The sequence below is a fragment of the Mustela erminea genome, chromosome 7 (genome assembly GCF_009829155.1).
Source record: "Mustela erminea isolate mMusErm1 chromosome 7, mMusErm1.Pri, whole genome shotgun sequence".
NCBI classification, from domain to species: domain Eukaryota; kingdom Metazoa; phylum Chordata; class Mammalia; order Carnivora; family Mustelidae; genus Mustela; species Mustela erminea.
In genome coordinates this window covers 103,039,006-103,055,806 of record NC_045620.1, presented here as the reverse complement: position 1 = coordinate 103,055,806, position 16,801 = coordinate 103,039,006, and the positions used below count along the sequence as shown (strand labels likewise).

Here is a 16,801-nt window from a genome sequence, read left to right as displayed (position 1 = left end):
AAGGGCCCTAGAGCAGCCTGTGTTCTAGGTCAGAATACCACCTTGCAGTCAATCGATGCCCTCAAGCAGCCAATGCATCCAATAGTCATTTAGCTACGTAGGCAAACCTTAATAGCAAGATCTTCCAGATAAGTGAATGGTATATCAAAACGTTCAAAATAGCTGAATATCTGAATATGTAAAAATGTTCATGTAATGAGAAAAGTACTTAATTTACTAATGGCTAGGTAGTCTCAACCTCACTCTCACACCTGACCTGAAGCCCACAGCTCTAGCTATATGATAAGCTAACTGCCAGAATCCTCATTACCACACCCCCATGTCACTCTCATGCTTCCAGCAGGCAAGAGGCACACACATGAACTTTGGTGAGTCAGACAAGCTCTATGCAAGACTCTTCCCTTGACTTCTGGGGGAGGCCAGGAAATTGCAGGGACCTGCCAGGCCCACAGCTCTTCAACCACATAGTCCTCCTACCTTGGGATCAAATGACTGGCCCAGGAATCAGGTGTCCTAGCCAAAGCAAATCAGAGCTAGCCAAAGGCTGCCTGTGAGGTGCCCCGATAGCAGACCCTGCCAAGCAAGCTCTGCTGGGGAAGCAGGCCCCTTCTGGTGGGCAACCCTAAATCACATGTCACACATGGAACGTCAGAACTTCCCTCACTCTGTTGAGTAGGTTAACTTGGAAATACTTCTGCTGACCAACTGGAGTCACTACACACCAACTTCTTCAAGCTAAGCCAGTCAAAAAACAAAAGTAGGCTCCAAAGAGAAAAAAGGGAGCTACAGACCTTCAGGAGAACACAGCCCTGCATGGTAGCCCATCCTGGGTAGCTCTACTCCCAGAAACAGATCTGAGTTCAGAGTGGCTCCCCAAGGGACTCCACTGCAAACTCACCAAGTTTTCCATCCATCCAGATGTGGAAGTGATCATTACAATGGAACAGTAACAGGCTAGGCAACTGGAAACCCTACAGTACAGGGAGCCTAAGCAAAGGGCTACCAATAACTTTACAACCTCCATATTTGTGTCCACACAAAATACAACTCAAACATTTACCAGGCAGGCTCCACTGTGACTGAGTGAAGATAAAGTTAACTATCCACTAGGACTTTACTCTAGGGGGATAGGAGAGATAAACATAAAAATGATAAGAACAAAAGACACCATAAAGTACCTAAGAAGTGTGAAGTGCTACAAAATCAAGAAATCTCCCCCAACTTAGGAGGCTAAGGAAAAACTGAAAGGAGAAAAGAGTCTTTGAACTAAACCCTAAAAGACACATATGATTTTAACTGGCAGGGTCAGAGGACAAGAAAGAACATTTAAAGTAGAGTATAGTGATCTTAAAATGCAAACTATATATGCCAGTATATATCTTCCAATGTTCTGGTACATGAAGGGCAGAATAATGTGGGCTTCAGGAGGAGAACCACAGCCTCTCATCTATGTATCCTCTCCATCTGGCCCAGTACCTGGCTTTCAACAGATACTTCAGATATTCTATGTGGACATTAGCATGAGGGCACCTGAGGGCCACTGTGGCAAGAACAGATGAGAGTTTCAAAAGATAAGGGCAACTGTAGCCCTCTGCCCACACAGAGAGCCTCAATAGGAAAGGTGACAGGTCAAAGGGAAGGTCAGGTCTAACAACATTCCAAAGGTGGAACCAAGAAAACCTTGCTCATGCCCATCTCAATAAACTTACACAAGTGAGTAAACAATTTCAAGACACAAAGTGCTAGATGAAAACATGGTTTAGATGGGGAAAGGACACCGCCCTGGAGAGGGAAGCTAGCTAGCAAAGCCTTAACAATTAGGTACATGACTTTGTTCAATAAATGTATAGATTTGAAATAATTATCCCATTTGCAGAGTTATCCAGGACCTGATTTTTCCCTCTCCCTGCGGCCACATTTCTCACCACCACACTAACTCCCTAACACATATTAGGCCCTCAAATATTGGTAAACAAATGAAATGAATAAACCAATGTTTAAGAGTAGCGAACACAAAATTCAGGTAATGTTAGCATCTTAGGAAGAAGTCCGGTAAGGAAAGCAAGTGCAACTGCGAGTGGGGAGAGATGCCCCCAAAAGGCCGATGAAGATCTCCCCATGACTGCCTGGTAATTTCATAGAATGATGTAGCTGGAATCCAGTGTTTTGTAACTCTAGCCTGAGGTGGGGGCTTTTTTTTTTTTTTTTTTTAACTTGACAGACAGGGAGCAAAAGCAAGGGGAGTGGCAGGCCGAGGGAGAAGCAGACTCCCTGCATAGCAGGGAGCCTGATGCAGGGCTCCATCCCATGTGATCTGAGCCTAAGGCAGATGCTTAACCGACTGAGCCACCCAGGTGCCCCGGGCTTGAAGACTTTTCGGTAAGCAAATACTTACGACAAAGGTCAGAAAGACTTATGCCACCAAATATGAATAGGTTAATAGGAATACTAAGATATGGGGCTTCTCTAATTGTACAGATTTTATTCACTCAGCTACTTTATACAGCCATTTTAAAATTTCAGCTTACTGTCCCAATTTTGTAGCTCAGGCACTGAATCCTAAAAGTAGAATCAGACTATACATTCTGCACTGTCTCTGCGAATTCCCATAGAAAAACACTGCTAACCAGACCTAAAACCAAACTACACTGGAACAGAGCGGCTATGGAACTGGTGAAAGGGCACTGGAACAGGAGTCACTCAGTTTGGGTTCTGGAGGATCCTCGGCATTCCTGCTACAGAACATGCTGATCCACAGGTTACCACACTGGTCCCTCCCGCTTAGTCAAGCTATTTGAGGATCAAACACCATGGTAGCAAAGTACTCTATACATCCAAGCATTAACAAATGTAAAGAACTATCAAGAGAGAAGAAAGGGAATCTGAAACCACTTTCGAAGAAACAGACAAAAGGCCAACAAAGTCAAGGAAACGCCACCAAAGATCAGAAATACTCCACTTGACTCGGAGGAAGCACCGTAATTAACTCTATAATTAACTTGACTGATGTTAATTAATTCGACTGACGACACCAAATCCACTCAGGTTAAGAGACTCCACTGAACAGCACCACACCCGCCTCTTAACTGGGGCCACGACCTCACCCATAACAGCTAAACCTTATCTCGGCGCCCCAACCTTAAAGAAGAGCTTCCTCCAGAATCCAAGTATCCACCCAGCCCTGTCAAAGGCAAGAGTTACTAAAAACCCTCCCTGGACTGTCTCTCTTTCACTAGCGAGTATACTCAGGACCAGACGCGCGCCCAGCTGAGAACCTCCTTGGAGTGACATTTCAAAGCGATTTTCAGACCAGCTCTCCAGCATAGTAAAGAGAAGTGAAGATCTCTTGGCAGCCCCAGAATTCACCATTTTCCACTTGTTAATAAGCCGCACGCCAAGTCCCTTCCAGCGCCACTCAAAACACCTCAGACACCATCACCACCACACACTACTTTTACTCTACTGTTACTCGGCCGAACAAGGAGTGTTTAGAAAGCTCAACTTTTAGGAAACTCGCCCCCAATCGATCCCACATCTAAAAGACCTTTAAGAAGCAAGGAAAGGGGGAGATCTAAACCCGGATACAGTGTACACGCTCTTCCCGCTCACGCGGCCCCCGCCCCGGCTCCGGCAGTACCCGGAACACGCAACAGGAGCCCATCACGCTGACGACCGGAGCCCCACGCCCGGAGCTGCTCACCCTCACGTGGTTCTCCACGGCCGCGCGGCCCGCTAGTTTCTTGGCCTCCTCGGCCTTGGACATCGTGGAGGGGGCCGGGCAGGCGCTGCTGGCCTCCCCGCCGTAGGTACCTGTGCTGCCGACGCCGGCGCGGGTCCCGGACTGCGTGCGGCCCGGAGGCTGCACGTGGGAACCCAGGACTCCCCAGCTGTTCCCGCCTCCGCCGGAGGCCGCGCCCCCGGCCCGCCCGGGCAGCGGGGCCAGGACCCGCCCGTAGAGGGTGCTGAAGGGCCCGGGGCGCTGCATCCCGACGCCAAGCTCCAGCCTCCGCCACGGTCCCGCCCCCGGCTTGTCCGGAAGTCTGGTGGCTGACGCAAACTGCCCGCGCCGGCGGCTGCTGAGGTCTTTGCTGGGAAGTGTAGTTCTACGGCTTTGGCAGCCTGAACCCATGGACGAGCCGGGACTACCAGTCCCACAATCCTGAGCGACTGTTTCGCAAATAGCCCGCGACGGCCTTGGGCGCGCCTTCCCGGGAGGACTGAGCCAAGAACCGAACCTGATAGTGACGCCCAGCAGGGGTGTTTACGGTGCCCTTGGCTGGCTTCCATGGTTACTTCTGTCTGCCCTCGCAAGCGGGAAGGGGATGGTAGAGCTGAACCTGTCGTTTTTCCCAGAAGTAAGAACATGGCCGTGGACGAGCCCGTAGGCCAGTCACTCTTCTGGAGACGTCGCCCCCTTTTGAGAATGACTTCTGTAGACACTGCCCAGCGAAATGCACATGCAGTTTGGCGGGCTTGTTATTGCACAGAAGACGGGTTCTGAACTCAAGTTCAGCTTCTCCCCGCTGGAAAAACAACATTCAGGAGACGAGTCATGGTGGGAAAAGAAAGTTTACTTTATTGAGGATGCTGGCAACCTGGGAAGATGGTAGACTAATGTCTCAAAGACCATCTTCCGCGATCAGGCGAAGCCAGAGTTTTAAAGGGGAAGGCATTGAAAAAGCAAAGGGGGCTGCGTGCAGACAAGCCGGTGCCCAGGCAGCTAGTCGTATGTGGATACGACCATAAACAGACTCGCTGGCGTCAGTGGCAGCTGTTTTAGAATGCAGTCAGGCCTTGTCTTCTGGGCCTTCATTCCTCAAGGCCAGTGGTCTGCAAAGGAAAGCAGGCTGGTTCTGCTATAGATCTAACGACTTAGATTAGCAAGCAAATAGTGCATAAGCATGAAGCAAATTAAACCTAGACAGCTGGAGTGCTGTTATACGCTGAAATCTTATCAGTAGAGCTGAAGGCCCAGGGCTAAAGTTTTAAACTCCCAGACTTAGACGTTCTTCTGCACCAGACAGTTTTGGATGGCTTACCATCCCTCGATGGAGCCTGGCCCCACATAAAAAGTAAGTCTGCGGAGACCTGGCAATCCTTGCTGACTAATGAAGGAATTCAGAATAGGTGTCTCCAAAATGTGCCACTTTGTCAGGTGGGCGTTTTGACCCGAAAGCAATCCAGACCCTGAAGACTCAAAAGAAACTGCTCCCCCCTTAACTGCCTAGAAGTATCTAAATTGGGTGTCTTTCCTAGAATAAGAGTTACTCAATGATAAATTTTATCTGACACACCTATATAGCAGAGCAAACATCTAAGTACCCATCATCTGCTCCCTTATTGCCTATAAATTGCCTATCCCATTCCTGAGCTCAGAATGGCATATATATGAATTTGTCTCTCTGAAGCCTTGAGCAGAGCAAGTCTGGTCTACCAAGTACCCAGCCCCAAAGAAGGGATGGACTTGTGTCTCACTTTAAGAAAGAGGAAGAAAGGAAGAAAACAATCTGTTCTGCCACTTTAGTATATAAATGAGTTCTCCAGAAAGGGCAGAGGGGCCCTTTTTAAGGCTGGACTGCACCTTTTAGCCAGGGACCCTCACAGCTGGCTTCCTCACCTCATCTAGGTCCCTGCCTGCTCAGTCATCTTCCCTGCTCACTTAATAAAGTACCCCTGCCCCAATCCTCAGCCCCCCAGTCCCCACCTCAGGCCCATCACATCATCCTATTCTGCTCAAACATCATCCTGTTAAGTAATCTGTTTTTTTGTTTGTTTATTGCCTGTATTTCCCCCTTCTAGAATAGAAGCAGAAAACGTAACTTTTTTCACTAATGGATGCCCAAATTTACCGAATGAATGAATACGGGGAACCAGCCCTTGGCTCCTCCTTTCCCTCATCCTCCAACTGCCCACAGTCAACTCTATGCCACCTCAGGCATTGTACAGAAAAATTCCCCTCATTATTAGCTTATAAGCAGTTTGGAGAGTTTAAGAAATAACTTTGCTAAGAAACAGTGATAAAACAACAGACCAAACGAATTCCATTAAGTGTTTTTCCTGTAACTCTGCGGCTGTTGGCTAAGTATGAAGCACGTCGCAGGCATCAAATCTTGACTTTACACTGTTTCCTTGCTGAGTTCCTAGATTCAAGGTTCAACCAGCGCTTAGAGGGGAAAGACTTCTGGCAGAGGCTGCTGGGTGTGGTGTCACCACATGGGCAGCGTGGAAGCAGGAGAGGAAAAGACCTGAGGTCAGCTACATTTGCTCCCCGCCACCACTAGGGAAGCAGGATATATCTTGGCTACCATTTAAGTGACCTGACATAAAGTTCTACTAATGGAAAAAGAAGCTGCAGGAAATAAGCATTGCTTTTATTATTACAGAGAGGATAAAAGCAAAACAAGTTGCTAACTTTCTCAGCATGTTTTTCTTAAATTGGTTAAAGTTAAGTCCAGGCTCTCCTAGGCTTCATTTTTTTTTCTAAATTATAATCTAAGTATTGGTTTTATGGCTCAGATGTTTTGATTATAATACTTTAATAAACTTCACTTTTAAAAACAGACTTACATTCATAGCAAAATTGAGCAGAAGTTACAAAGATTTCATGTATACTCTCTGCCCCCACATATGCTTAGCTTTCCCCATTCTCAAACATCCCCACCAGAGTGATACATTTGTTACAGTTGGTGAACCTACACTGACATATCACCCAGAGTCCACAGCTTGCATTATGAACCACTGTTGTTGTTGGACAGTCTAGGGATTCCAACAAATGCATAGTTTAACATATATCCATAGTAACACATGTGATAAAGTATCACACAGAGTAGTTTCACTGCCCTGAAAATCCTGTGCTCTTCTTGTTCATCTCTCACTCCTCCTTAATCCCTGGAAAACACTGATCTTTTTACTGTCTCCATAGTTTTGCCTTTTTCAGAATATCAGATGGTTGCAATTTTATACATGTAGCCTTTTCAGATTGGCTTCTTTCATTTACTAGTATGCATTTAAATTTCCTCCATGTCTTTTCATGGTTTGACAGCTCATTTCTTTTGAACACTGAATAATATTCCAGTATCTAGATGTACCACAGTTTATTTATCCATTCACCTACCGAAGGACATCTTATTTGTTTCCAGATTTTGGCAATTATGAATAAAACTGCCATAAGCACTGTGCAGGGTTCTTCTGTGGACACATTTTCAGCTCCTTTTTGTATACCAAGGAGTATAATTGCTGGATCATATGATAAGAGGAGGTTTAATTTTGTAAGAAACTGCCAAACTGTCTTCCAAAGTAGCTGTACCATTTTGCATTCCTGTCAACAATGAGTGATAATTTCTTGTTGCTCCACATCCTCGACAGCATTTGGTGTTATCAGTGTTCTGGATTTCGACCATTCTCATCAGTATGTAGTGGTAAGTAAAGTTTGTTTTTTTGTTTTGTTTTCTAAAAGATTTTATTTATTTATTTGATAGACAGAGACCACAAGTAGGCAGAGAGGCAGGCAGAGAGAGAGAAGGAGGAAGCAGGATCCCTGCTGAGCAGAGAGCCCAATGCCGGGCTCAATCCCAGGACCCTGGGATCATGACCTGAGCTGAATGCAGAGGCTTTTACCCACTGAGCCCCCCATGTGCCCCTCTCATGGTTGTTTTAATTTGCATTTCCCTATTGACATATGACGTGGAATATCTTTTCATGTGCTTATTTGCCATGTGTAGCTTTTCTTTGGTGAGGTGTCTCTTACGGTATTTGGCCCATTTTTTAATTGGATTGTTTGTGTTCTTATTGTTGAGTTTTAAGAGTTCTTTGTATGTTTAATCAATGATCCTGTATGTGACATGTCTTTTGCAAATATGTTTTCCCAGTCTGTGGCTTGTCTCCTAATTCTCTTGACAGTGTCTTTCATAGAGCAGAACATTTTAATTTTAATGAAATCCAGCTTATCAATTCTTTCTTTCATGGATCTTGCTCTTGGTGTTGCATTTAAAGAATCACTACCAGGGGGCCTGGGTGGCTCAGTGGGTTAAGCCTCTGCCTTTGGCTCAGGCCATGATCCCAGGGTCCTGGGATCAAGCCCCGCATCGGGCTCTCTGCTCAGCGGGGAGCCTGCTTCTCCCTCTCTCTCTGCCTGCCTCTCTGCCTACTTGTGATCTGTCTGTCAAGTAAATAAATAAAATCTTAAAAAAAAAAAAAAGAAACCTTAAAAAAAAAAAAGAATCACTACCAAAGCCACAGCCCTCCAGATTTTCTCCTATATTATCTCCTAGTTTTATAGTTTTGCATTTTACATTTAGGTCTATGGTCCATTTTGATTTAATTTTTGTGAAGGGTATAAGTTCTTTGTCTAGGTTAATTTTTGCATGTTCCAGAACCATTTGTAACAACTTCCCTTAGAACTCAGTTCCCAAGAAATCTTTGTGTACTTCTCCTGGTTAACAGGAGAACTTCCTGCTACTAGACGGTAAGAGCTATGATCAGACTACTCAGAAGCACAGACCTTTCACTTTTCAGTAGTGGAACACAGCTAGTAGATTTAAATAAGGGTTTCCTACTTTATGTATGTTTCCTATTGTCACTAGTATGTTTGAGGTTACCTTGTACTGTTCCCTTATATATTCACCTGGGATCAAAAATATAGGCAGTGCTGCACCTTACGTATCTTATGAATGCCTATAATTTTTACCGCAAGAAGCTTTTGAAATAAATATACTTATCCCCAAAGCCACACTATCCAGTAAGGAGAGAAGTCACCACCTGTTCTTGGAAATTATGCTCAACTACCTAGATTGGATCGTGAATTATGCACCAAACAAAACAGCCACCAGCAATGTAAGGGGTCCCAAATTTGGTAGCACCCTAAGAAATTTAACACAAACGTCTTCCCGTTATTAGTTTTCCCCTCTCCTTAAAGAAATCTCCCCTTCTTTGTTCTCACAGAGAACATGTCTTCTCTCTCCCTTTTTCTTCTTGCTCTACTCAGCCTAAGCAGAAGGTGTCCCTTCGGTTGTGGACAAGCCATTTATGGAGCATTACCAAATTCTGGGGGCTGCTCTAGGCACACAGCAATGGGCCACACAGACAAGCACCTGTTGTTCTGAAGCTCCCATGGGAATCCAGGTTCCTGCCTCCATTGCTGAGACCAGAGCATCTTCCAGTGGAAGTGCTTTCATTCCCTTAATTCCTCAAAGGCCTATGATGCCATTAAGAGAATTCTTTAAAAAAAAAAAAAAAAAAAAAAAAGGTAAAGTAGGGGTGCCTGGGTGGCTCAGTGGTTTAAGCCTCTGCCTTTGGCTCAGGTCATGATCTCAGGGTCCTGGGATCAAGCCCCGCATTGGGCTCTCTGCTCACCGGGGAACCTGCTTCCCCCTCTCTCTCTTCCTGCCTCTCTACCTACTTGTGATCTCTCTCTGTCAAATAAATAAATAACACCTTTAAAAAAAGGTAATGTATGACTCTTATACAGGTTAAAAATGAATGCATTGTTCTACTGTCATGAAGTAGGAAACTGGTGAGGTGTTACAACCAGTTTAAAAGAAAAGTAAACCCTCCAAATTACAAATTTACATGGATTTGGGATGTTGAACTAAATATGCCAATGGGGACAGAATAAACTTATTCCACAGTGGGACAGGGACATCAGTTGAACTCCTGCTGGGCAGAGCAGACTTTGCATGCCTATAGAGAAGAATGACTGTAGACAAGAATGACTTTGAATTGCTGTTGGTTTACCTATAGTTTACAGACCTGGATCAGATAACCTGGAGGATTATCCTCTACAGTCTAGACAATGCAGTTTTCCACCGAAGCACAGAATTTTCCCTGCAATGCCAACTTCAAAGCTCCCACAGAAGCTATCTCTCTCAAGCTCCAGGGAATTGGCACAGGATTTCTCAGACTCAGCACTATGGACATTTTGAAGCACACAATTCTTTGTTGTAAGGAACAGTAGCATCCCTGGCCTTTGTTCACGAGATGCCAGTAGCATTCCCACACCCTGAAGTTGTGACCAACAGTGTCTCCAGACTCTCCTACCCTCTATGCAAAAGCCCTCAGCTTTACTTTAATTAGACTGATTTAGGGAATATGCCCACTCAGAACCAACAGGGGCAGATGTGGGAAGTGGGGAGGGTTTGTTTAGTTTGAGTCCCAAATTCTTTAGAAGAGCTAGAGTCACCTTGGCCCAGGGACTAGGGGAAGGAGGGGTGGAAAAAAATTAGGGTATTGGGGGCGCCTGGGTGGCTCAGTGGGTTAAGCCACTGCCTTCGGCTCAGGTCATGATCTCGGGGTCCTGGGATCGAGCCCCGCATCGGGCTCTCTGCTCCACAGGGAACCTGCTTCCCTCTCTCTCTCTCTCTGCCTGCCTCTCTGCCTACTTGTGATCTCTGTCTGTCAAATAAATAAATAAAATCTTTTAAAAAAAAAAAATTAGGGTACTGTTCCTGGGTAGGAGAAAAAAAAATGGACACTAGGAAGTTAAAAAGGGACATGGCCACTTGTGCATGGGAGTACCAAGACTATCCATCTTTTGCTTTGTATCTATTGTGTTCACCCTTATTGTGTTTGTGATTCAAATTAGACTGTTCCAAATTCTTTCTGGAAACACACAGAGTTATAAATACATTAATCAATACAGTATTAAGATGAGTTGTCATCTACCCTATGCAACCACTCTCTGCTAATGTCAGGGACACAGTCTATGAATGAGCAATGTGGTAAAGGAAAAAAAGAGCTGGAATTAAAATATTTTTGTCAGCAATTTCCACTCTAGATATTTTACACACAACAAGGGAAGGTTGATTTACAATGCTATTCTACTGAATTACTGTCATAACCAACACCAGATCATTGGAAATGTCTCTTTCCCTGCAGATGATATATTTAGGCCACCAACAAACAATAACCATTGTAATGAATGAATAAGCAAATTCCATGCCAGGATTTTCTACCTATATGTCCTACCTCCCTTGTAACCGTCTTTATGTCCAACAGTCGTGTCTTTATGTCCAACCCTGTCTTTATGTCCAACAGTCGTGCCCCCGTTCAGGCACTTGTCAAGTCTAGATTACCACAGCAACCTCATAACCTCTCTTCCTTTACCCGTTTTCAACTCTCTTCCACAAACATCAGAGCAATTTTTTTAAAAAACCAAATCTGATTGCACTACCTCTGCCTAAATCTCACAACGGCCCCTCATTGTGTTCAGAATAAGTCCCAAATCTCCTAACAAGATATGCAGGGGCTTTCCATGAGCGGACCCCTGTTTTTTCCTTCAGGGTTCGTCTCCCTCTCTAAAACCTTCAGAGATCAAGCACCAATGATAGCCAGCGGGCAAGGCTTCCCCAGCGCACCATGTTCTGCCTTCACACCTCTCTGCAGGAGCCTGTGCTTCTGCCTACGGTGTCCTCTCCACAACCCTGCCATCCCCCACAGCCTTCACTGTCATCTGACTCACTCCTACCTCTTCCTCTAAGACCCAGCTCAGGCCTCGCTCACTCACTGAACAAACCTCCCATTTTCGCACTGATACACACTGTATGCCTATGCCTACTTTTGCCCACTAGAGGGCAAGCTCTCTGATTCAGAGCCTGGAGCCTACCTTTCTTGTGTTCATATCCTCAGGGCTTTCTTTACCCAGGCACCAGAGACACACTCAGTATGTGGTTTTTGGATGGGTGAATGGATGAATGGGTGGATGACGAATGGACAAAATCAGCATGTTAAAATTTCAGTACAACCAAGAAACTGTATAATTGCTTATAGTTTATCAAAATATGATTTAACATATATAATGTATACGATTAACATATAAAATCACACCCAACTATATGCTGTAATGGAAAGAAAAAAAGAAATGAGTTAGAAGAACTAATATTTTGTCCTGTCTTTGTACTCACTGGCAAAGACTGCCTGCATATCCTGGCTTATGATTCCTTCCTACATCACTCCAACATCTTGGTCCACCGTCACGTCTCCTACTGCTCACTCTGATCTTCTGCTTCCCTTTTGTTAGAAGCCTTGTGTATACACCTGGCCTACATGGATAATCCAGGATAATCACCCCCTCTCAAGAACCTTAACTTAATCACGTCTACAAAATCCCTCTTTAGAAGGTAACATCACAGGTTCCAGTTATTAGGATTTGGACTGCCTTCAGGAGCCACTATTCAGCCTACCACAAATAACACTAAGCAAACAAACAAACAGCAACAACAAAAAAGACAAAAACAAAAACAAAAAACTATCCACCTAACCCTCATACTTTGTTGTTGTGGGGGGTTTTTTAATTTAATTTTTATTTATTTGAGAGAGAGCACAAGCACCAGTGGTGCAGAGGGGCAGAGGGAGAGGGAGAAACAGACTCTCCACTGAGCAGGGAGCCTGATGTGGGACTCAGTCCCAGGAACCTGAGATCATGACCTGAGCCAAAGGCAGATACTTAACCAACTGAGCCACCCAGATGCCACTAACCATCATACTTTGTACGAAAAATTAATTCACAATAGTTCATAAATTTAAATGTAAAATATACAACTAAAATTTTTCAGAAGATCACTACAAGGAAAATTCCTTCCTCCTCTCTGCTCTACTGCTGCTCTCAATACTTTTGACACCAGATGTATGGGTGTTTCCCCACTCTGACCAGTTCTCTGACTTATGTAGACACCAACTGGGTGTCCTATAATACAGCTCAGCTCCAACACAATCTACCTGGAGTAAGCACAGATTCCAAAAGTGAAGGGCACAGTCCCACAAGACAGCCCTCACTTCAAGGCCAATCACAAGGCCCAGGCTCTCACCTGGGCTTCTTACTCACTGGCTATATGTTAGAGGTTCCCACAACCCCCCTCTTTAGGTTCAGTAATATGCTAGAACAGCTCACAGAACTCATGGCAACAGTTTACTAAGTAGATTATCAGTTTTTATAAAAGGATACAATTTCAGAAGAGCCAGAAGGAAGAGATGCATAGGGCAAGGTATGTGGGAAAAGGCTCAGAGCTTCCATGCCCTCTCCAGGGGCACCCCTCTCCCAGCACCTGCACCTGTTCACCAACCTGGAAGTTCTCCAAATCCCTTATTTTAGGGATTTTTTTTTATGGCACCTTCATCGCATAGGCATGATTCATTGAATCATTGGCCACTGGTAATCAAACTCAAGTCTCCAGCCCCTCTCCTCTCCCTTGAGGTGAGAGTCGGGCTGAAAGTTCCAATGCTCTAATCACATGATTGGTTCTCTTAGCAACCAGCTTCTTCCCTCCCTCCTTAGCAACTCCCCTCCCCCACATTTTTAGGGACTTTCTAAAAGTCACCTTATTAACTTGACCTCATGTATGGATGAAAGGGGATTGTAATGAATAACAAAATATTCCTCTCACCTTTACATTCTCCAGCTATCTCGGGAGCTGGGAACAAAAACTAAATACTGTAACAAAAGATGCTCTAATTGTTCTTTATTGCTTAGGAAACTGCAAGGGTTTTCGGAGTTTATCCCAATGGATAAGGTATAGTTCCTGTCATATCACAATGCCGCCATTACATAGGGGAACGTTTTCAGGACCCAGGACTTGGTAAAGAGTTCTTAAACATGACATCACAAATATGATCCACAAACAGTGGGTGCCTCCTGAATGGTTTCTCCATTTCCCCTCCCTCAACCCCAATAAAGGGTTGTACCCTAGCGTACTTGTGGTGAGCATAGGGTAACATAGAAGTTGAATTATAACATTGTGTCAACTGAAACAAAAAAAAAATGTTTAAATCTTTTTCAGGTTTCTCTATTTTACTTGTTAGAAATATAGTCATAAATAGGGACTCTCCCGGCTCTTACCGTCTATGATTCTGTGCCCAAGTCATTAAGTCAACACGGAAATTCATGGTGGTTTACCAGGGCGCACTGCTAAGAATCACCGCAAGGTGGCAGACCATCCTCTCTATTGAAGGACCCATAGGGTGACGGGAGGCGATGGTAACCAGCTATATTTAGATTATGAAGTCTTTCTCTGTTTCCTGCTGTGAAGAATTTCTGAAACAGCCCAATTTCCCCAGATTTTCGGGCCCTGGGGCTTTGAATGTGATACAATAACGTACTCAGTTAAACTTGGCCCAATGGTTTATCAAATATTTATCCAGGCTCATATGACAGATATGAGCAAAGGGCTGGGGACCAGAGCCATATTAAGTGTTCAGGCTATATGGCTAGATTGTGTGTGTATACTTACTGCAGGATGTTTTCCGATTAAATCCTTTCTATAAAGTCGTACAACGTGGCCTGCTGACCAGGGCACCACGTCTAGCTATTTGGTAGACCTAAAGCTACACTTTGAATCCTTGGGACAGAGTCCACAAGAAAATCTGAGACAGCAAAGCCTAGGTAAATGCAATAAGGCCAGAAGAAGGCCAATCTGAGGAAGGAGCATTTGGGCTGAGCCCTGAATGAAGAGAAGCAGACGCTACCAGAAGTCATTCGAAGGGACACCTGGTTGGATCTGTTGTTTAAGCTTCTGCCTTTGGCTCAAGTCATGATTCCAGAGGTCTGGGATCCTTGTAGAGCATGGAACCTGCTTCTCCCTCTGCCTGCTGCCGCCTGCTTGTGCACTTGTTCCCTCTCTCTCTCTCTCTCTCTCAAATAAATAAATAAAATCATTAAAGTCCTGGAGAAAAGCATTACAGACACTGGGTGTCAAGTGTCTGGGGTCAAGACTCTGAGTGCCAAAGGCCCTGAGAAAGGGAGAAATTTTAAGTATTGGTGCAGCCAAAATCCTCTCAGTGTGGCTGGAGCAGAGTGGAAGGGGAGGGGAATAAGAAGTGAGGTTGTCACTGTAGGCAGGGGCTAGTTCAGGCATGGTCTTGTGGACCTTGGGAAGGAGTTTGTATTTTGTTCTTGGTAAAGTGAAATCATTGGAGAGTCTTGACAGGAGGAAGGACATGACGCAATTTGTGTTGTAAAAGACCATCTTGGCTACTGTGGGAAGGCTGGACAGTGAGGGTAGCTGGAGGGGAAATGGAGAAACCATTCAGGAGGCACACACTGTTTAAATCAAACTCACATTGTCAGACTGGGAAGAACCCCCTTGTCACCATCTGAGGCACAGAGTATGATACAGGGACAGAGGACCACCACCAAGAACAGCTCCTGACCCAGAATCTTACCTGGAGTCCCACAGCCTACTTTTTGGCTTAAAAGCAGCTGAGTCACCCAGCCTGAGACCTCACAAAGAGTCTGTAGACCCAGGATGACTTCCCCAAAAATAGATGCCTAGCACATAGAACATTACTTTCCACACTATCTCACCTGAAAGCAGGAAGAAAAGAGGTGAGTGAGGAGATTTGGTAGAAAAATGAAAGAAACAGGAAAGCAACGAGCGCTTTTAGTGTTCTTAATCCTGAATGCACATTTGCTGCCCAACCGCAGCAGCTTGTCTCCTTCCATCCAGCCTGATGCAGAACCTGAGCAGAAAACCATTGGAAGATTCTAGTAGAATCTCAGGATGCAACTGCTATAGCCTTTAAATGAGTGGGGGTGGGCAGTCTAAGAACAGGCAGCCTTCCCCAGCATGGTGGATGCACATCCCCAAAGTCCCAAGTCATTGGGAGTGGTCCGGGTCTAGAGAGGAATGGAGCCTATGGTGCATCCCCAGCTCCAGGGTAGTGGTAAGAATTTTGATAGCTAAGGCAAGAGCTCTAAGAGAGAGAATCAACTTTAGTAGGACCCCCCTCACCCAAAATGACCATGCTGTCTGCTTTTCCAAAAACCCCATTTCACATTTGGACTGGGTGTAGGCATACAGACAGCAATTCGGAAATGAATCAGAGGCAATGAACCAGTCAGCCTGTGCTAATGAAAACACCCAACTATACATCATCAGTCTTCAGCAATACCCCCAGCTCCCACCCCTCTGAGGCCAAGGAGCATGTGAATTACACACCTCTGCATTTTTTTTAATGTTTACTGTATTAAACTGGATATACTATTTATTATATCTACTTATTTCTTAGAGAGAGAGCAAGTAAGAGGGGCAGAAGGAGAGGAGAGAGAGAAAAATATCCCAAGCGGGCTCCACACCCAGCTCAGAGCCCAATCCGGGGCTTCATCCCATAACCCTGAGACCAAGACCTCATTCAGATGCTTAATGACTAAGCTGCCTATGCACCCCCAGCTCTATATTCTGCTATGAAGAACATTTGGTTTAGTATGGCTAAGGAGGGCTAAGAGCAGCCATCAAATAAATGTTTAAAATAAGTTAGGAGGACTGTACAAGGGTATCACCTGGGCTAAGAAAGCTGTCACCTGGATAAGCACTGCTGGGAACAAAGAGGGACAGTGGGGCCGAGGAGTAGGGACCCAGCACGGAGCCCAGCCAGTTGGTACATAGCCTATAAATCAATAATGGATATGCTGTACTGACTGTGCCAAGTTTTCAAGGTCAGCAAGGCTCAGGGCTCCATGGCTAATTGCCTCCGTGGCCAGTATGTTTGATCTGGCAAGACCAAGGTGGGAGCAGAGACAAACATCCCGTGATAATGACTCATAGCTATGCTAGTGACAGTGCCTGAGAATGAGGCCACCTGGGAATGGCAGCAGTCGGGGAGGGCAGGTGAGCTTGGGGGACACGTCAACCTAGTCTGGGCTAATCACAAGGCATTGTTGGCTAGTATGGTTTTCTTCCAACCTCAGTGGGGGTAGAGTTAGGCTCTGAGAGAACAGATAGATGTCTATAAAGATAAGCTTTCACTTGTTTACTCTTGGGCTAGTCTGAGATGAAGTTTGCATAAAATGAAGGATAAAGGAGTGACTCTTTCT

At 45.1% G+C, this 16,801-nt stretch overlaps 1 protein-coding gene across 1 annotated transcript in view; it reads right to left on the bottom strand.

The window, feature by feature from the left end:
- RPIA (ribose 5-phosphate isomerase A) overlaps positions 1-4,044 on the bottom strand; it is a 38,625-nt gene extending 34,581 nt beyond the window's left edge. Inside the window, exon 1 of the mRNA XM_032352718.1 lies at positions 3,701-4,044. Within this exon, the coding sequence (XP_032208609.1) occupies positions 3,701-3,985 (285 nt within the window). The 5' untranslated portion in view covers positions 3,986-4,044. The remainder of the gene's footprint in view (positions 1-3,700) is intronic.
- Positions 4,045-16,801: the final 12,757 nt, after the last annotated feature.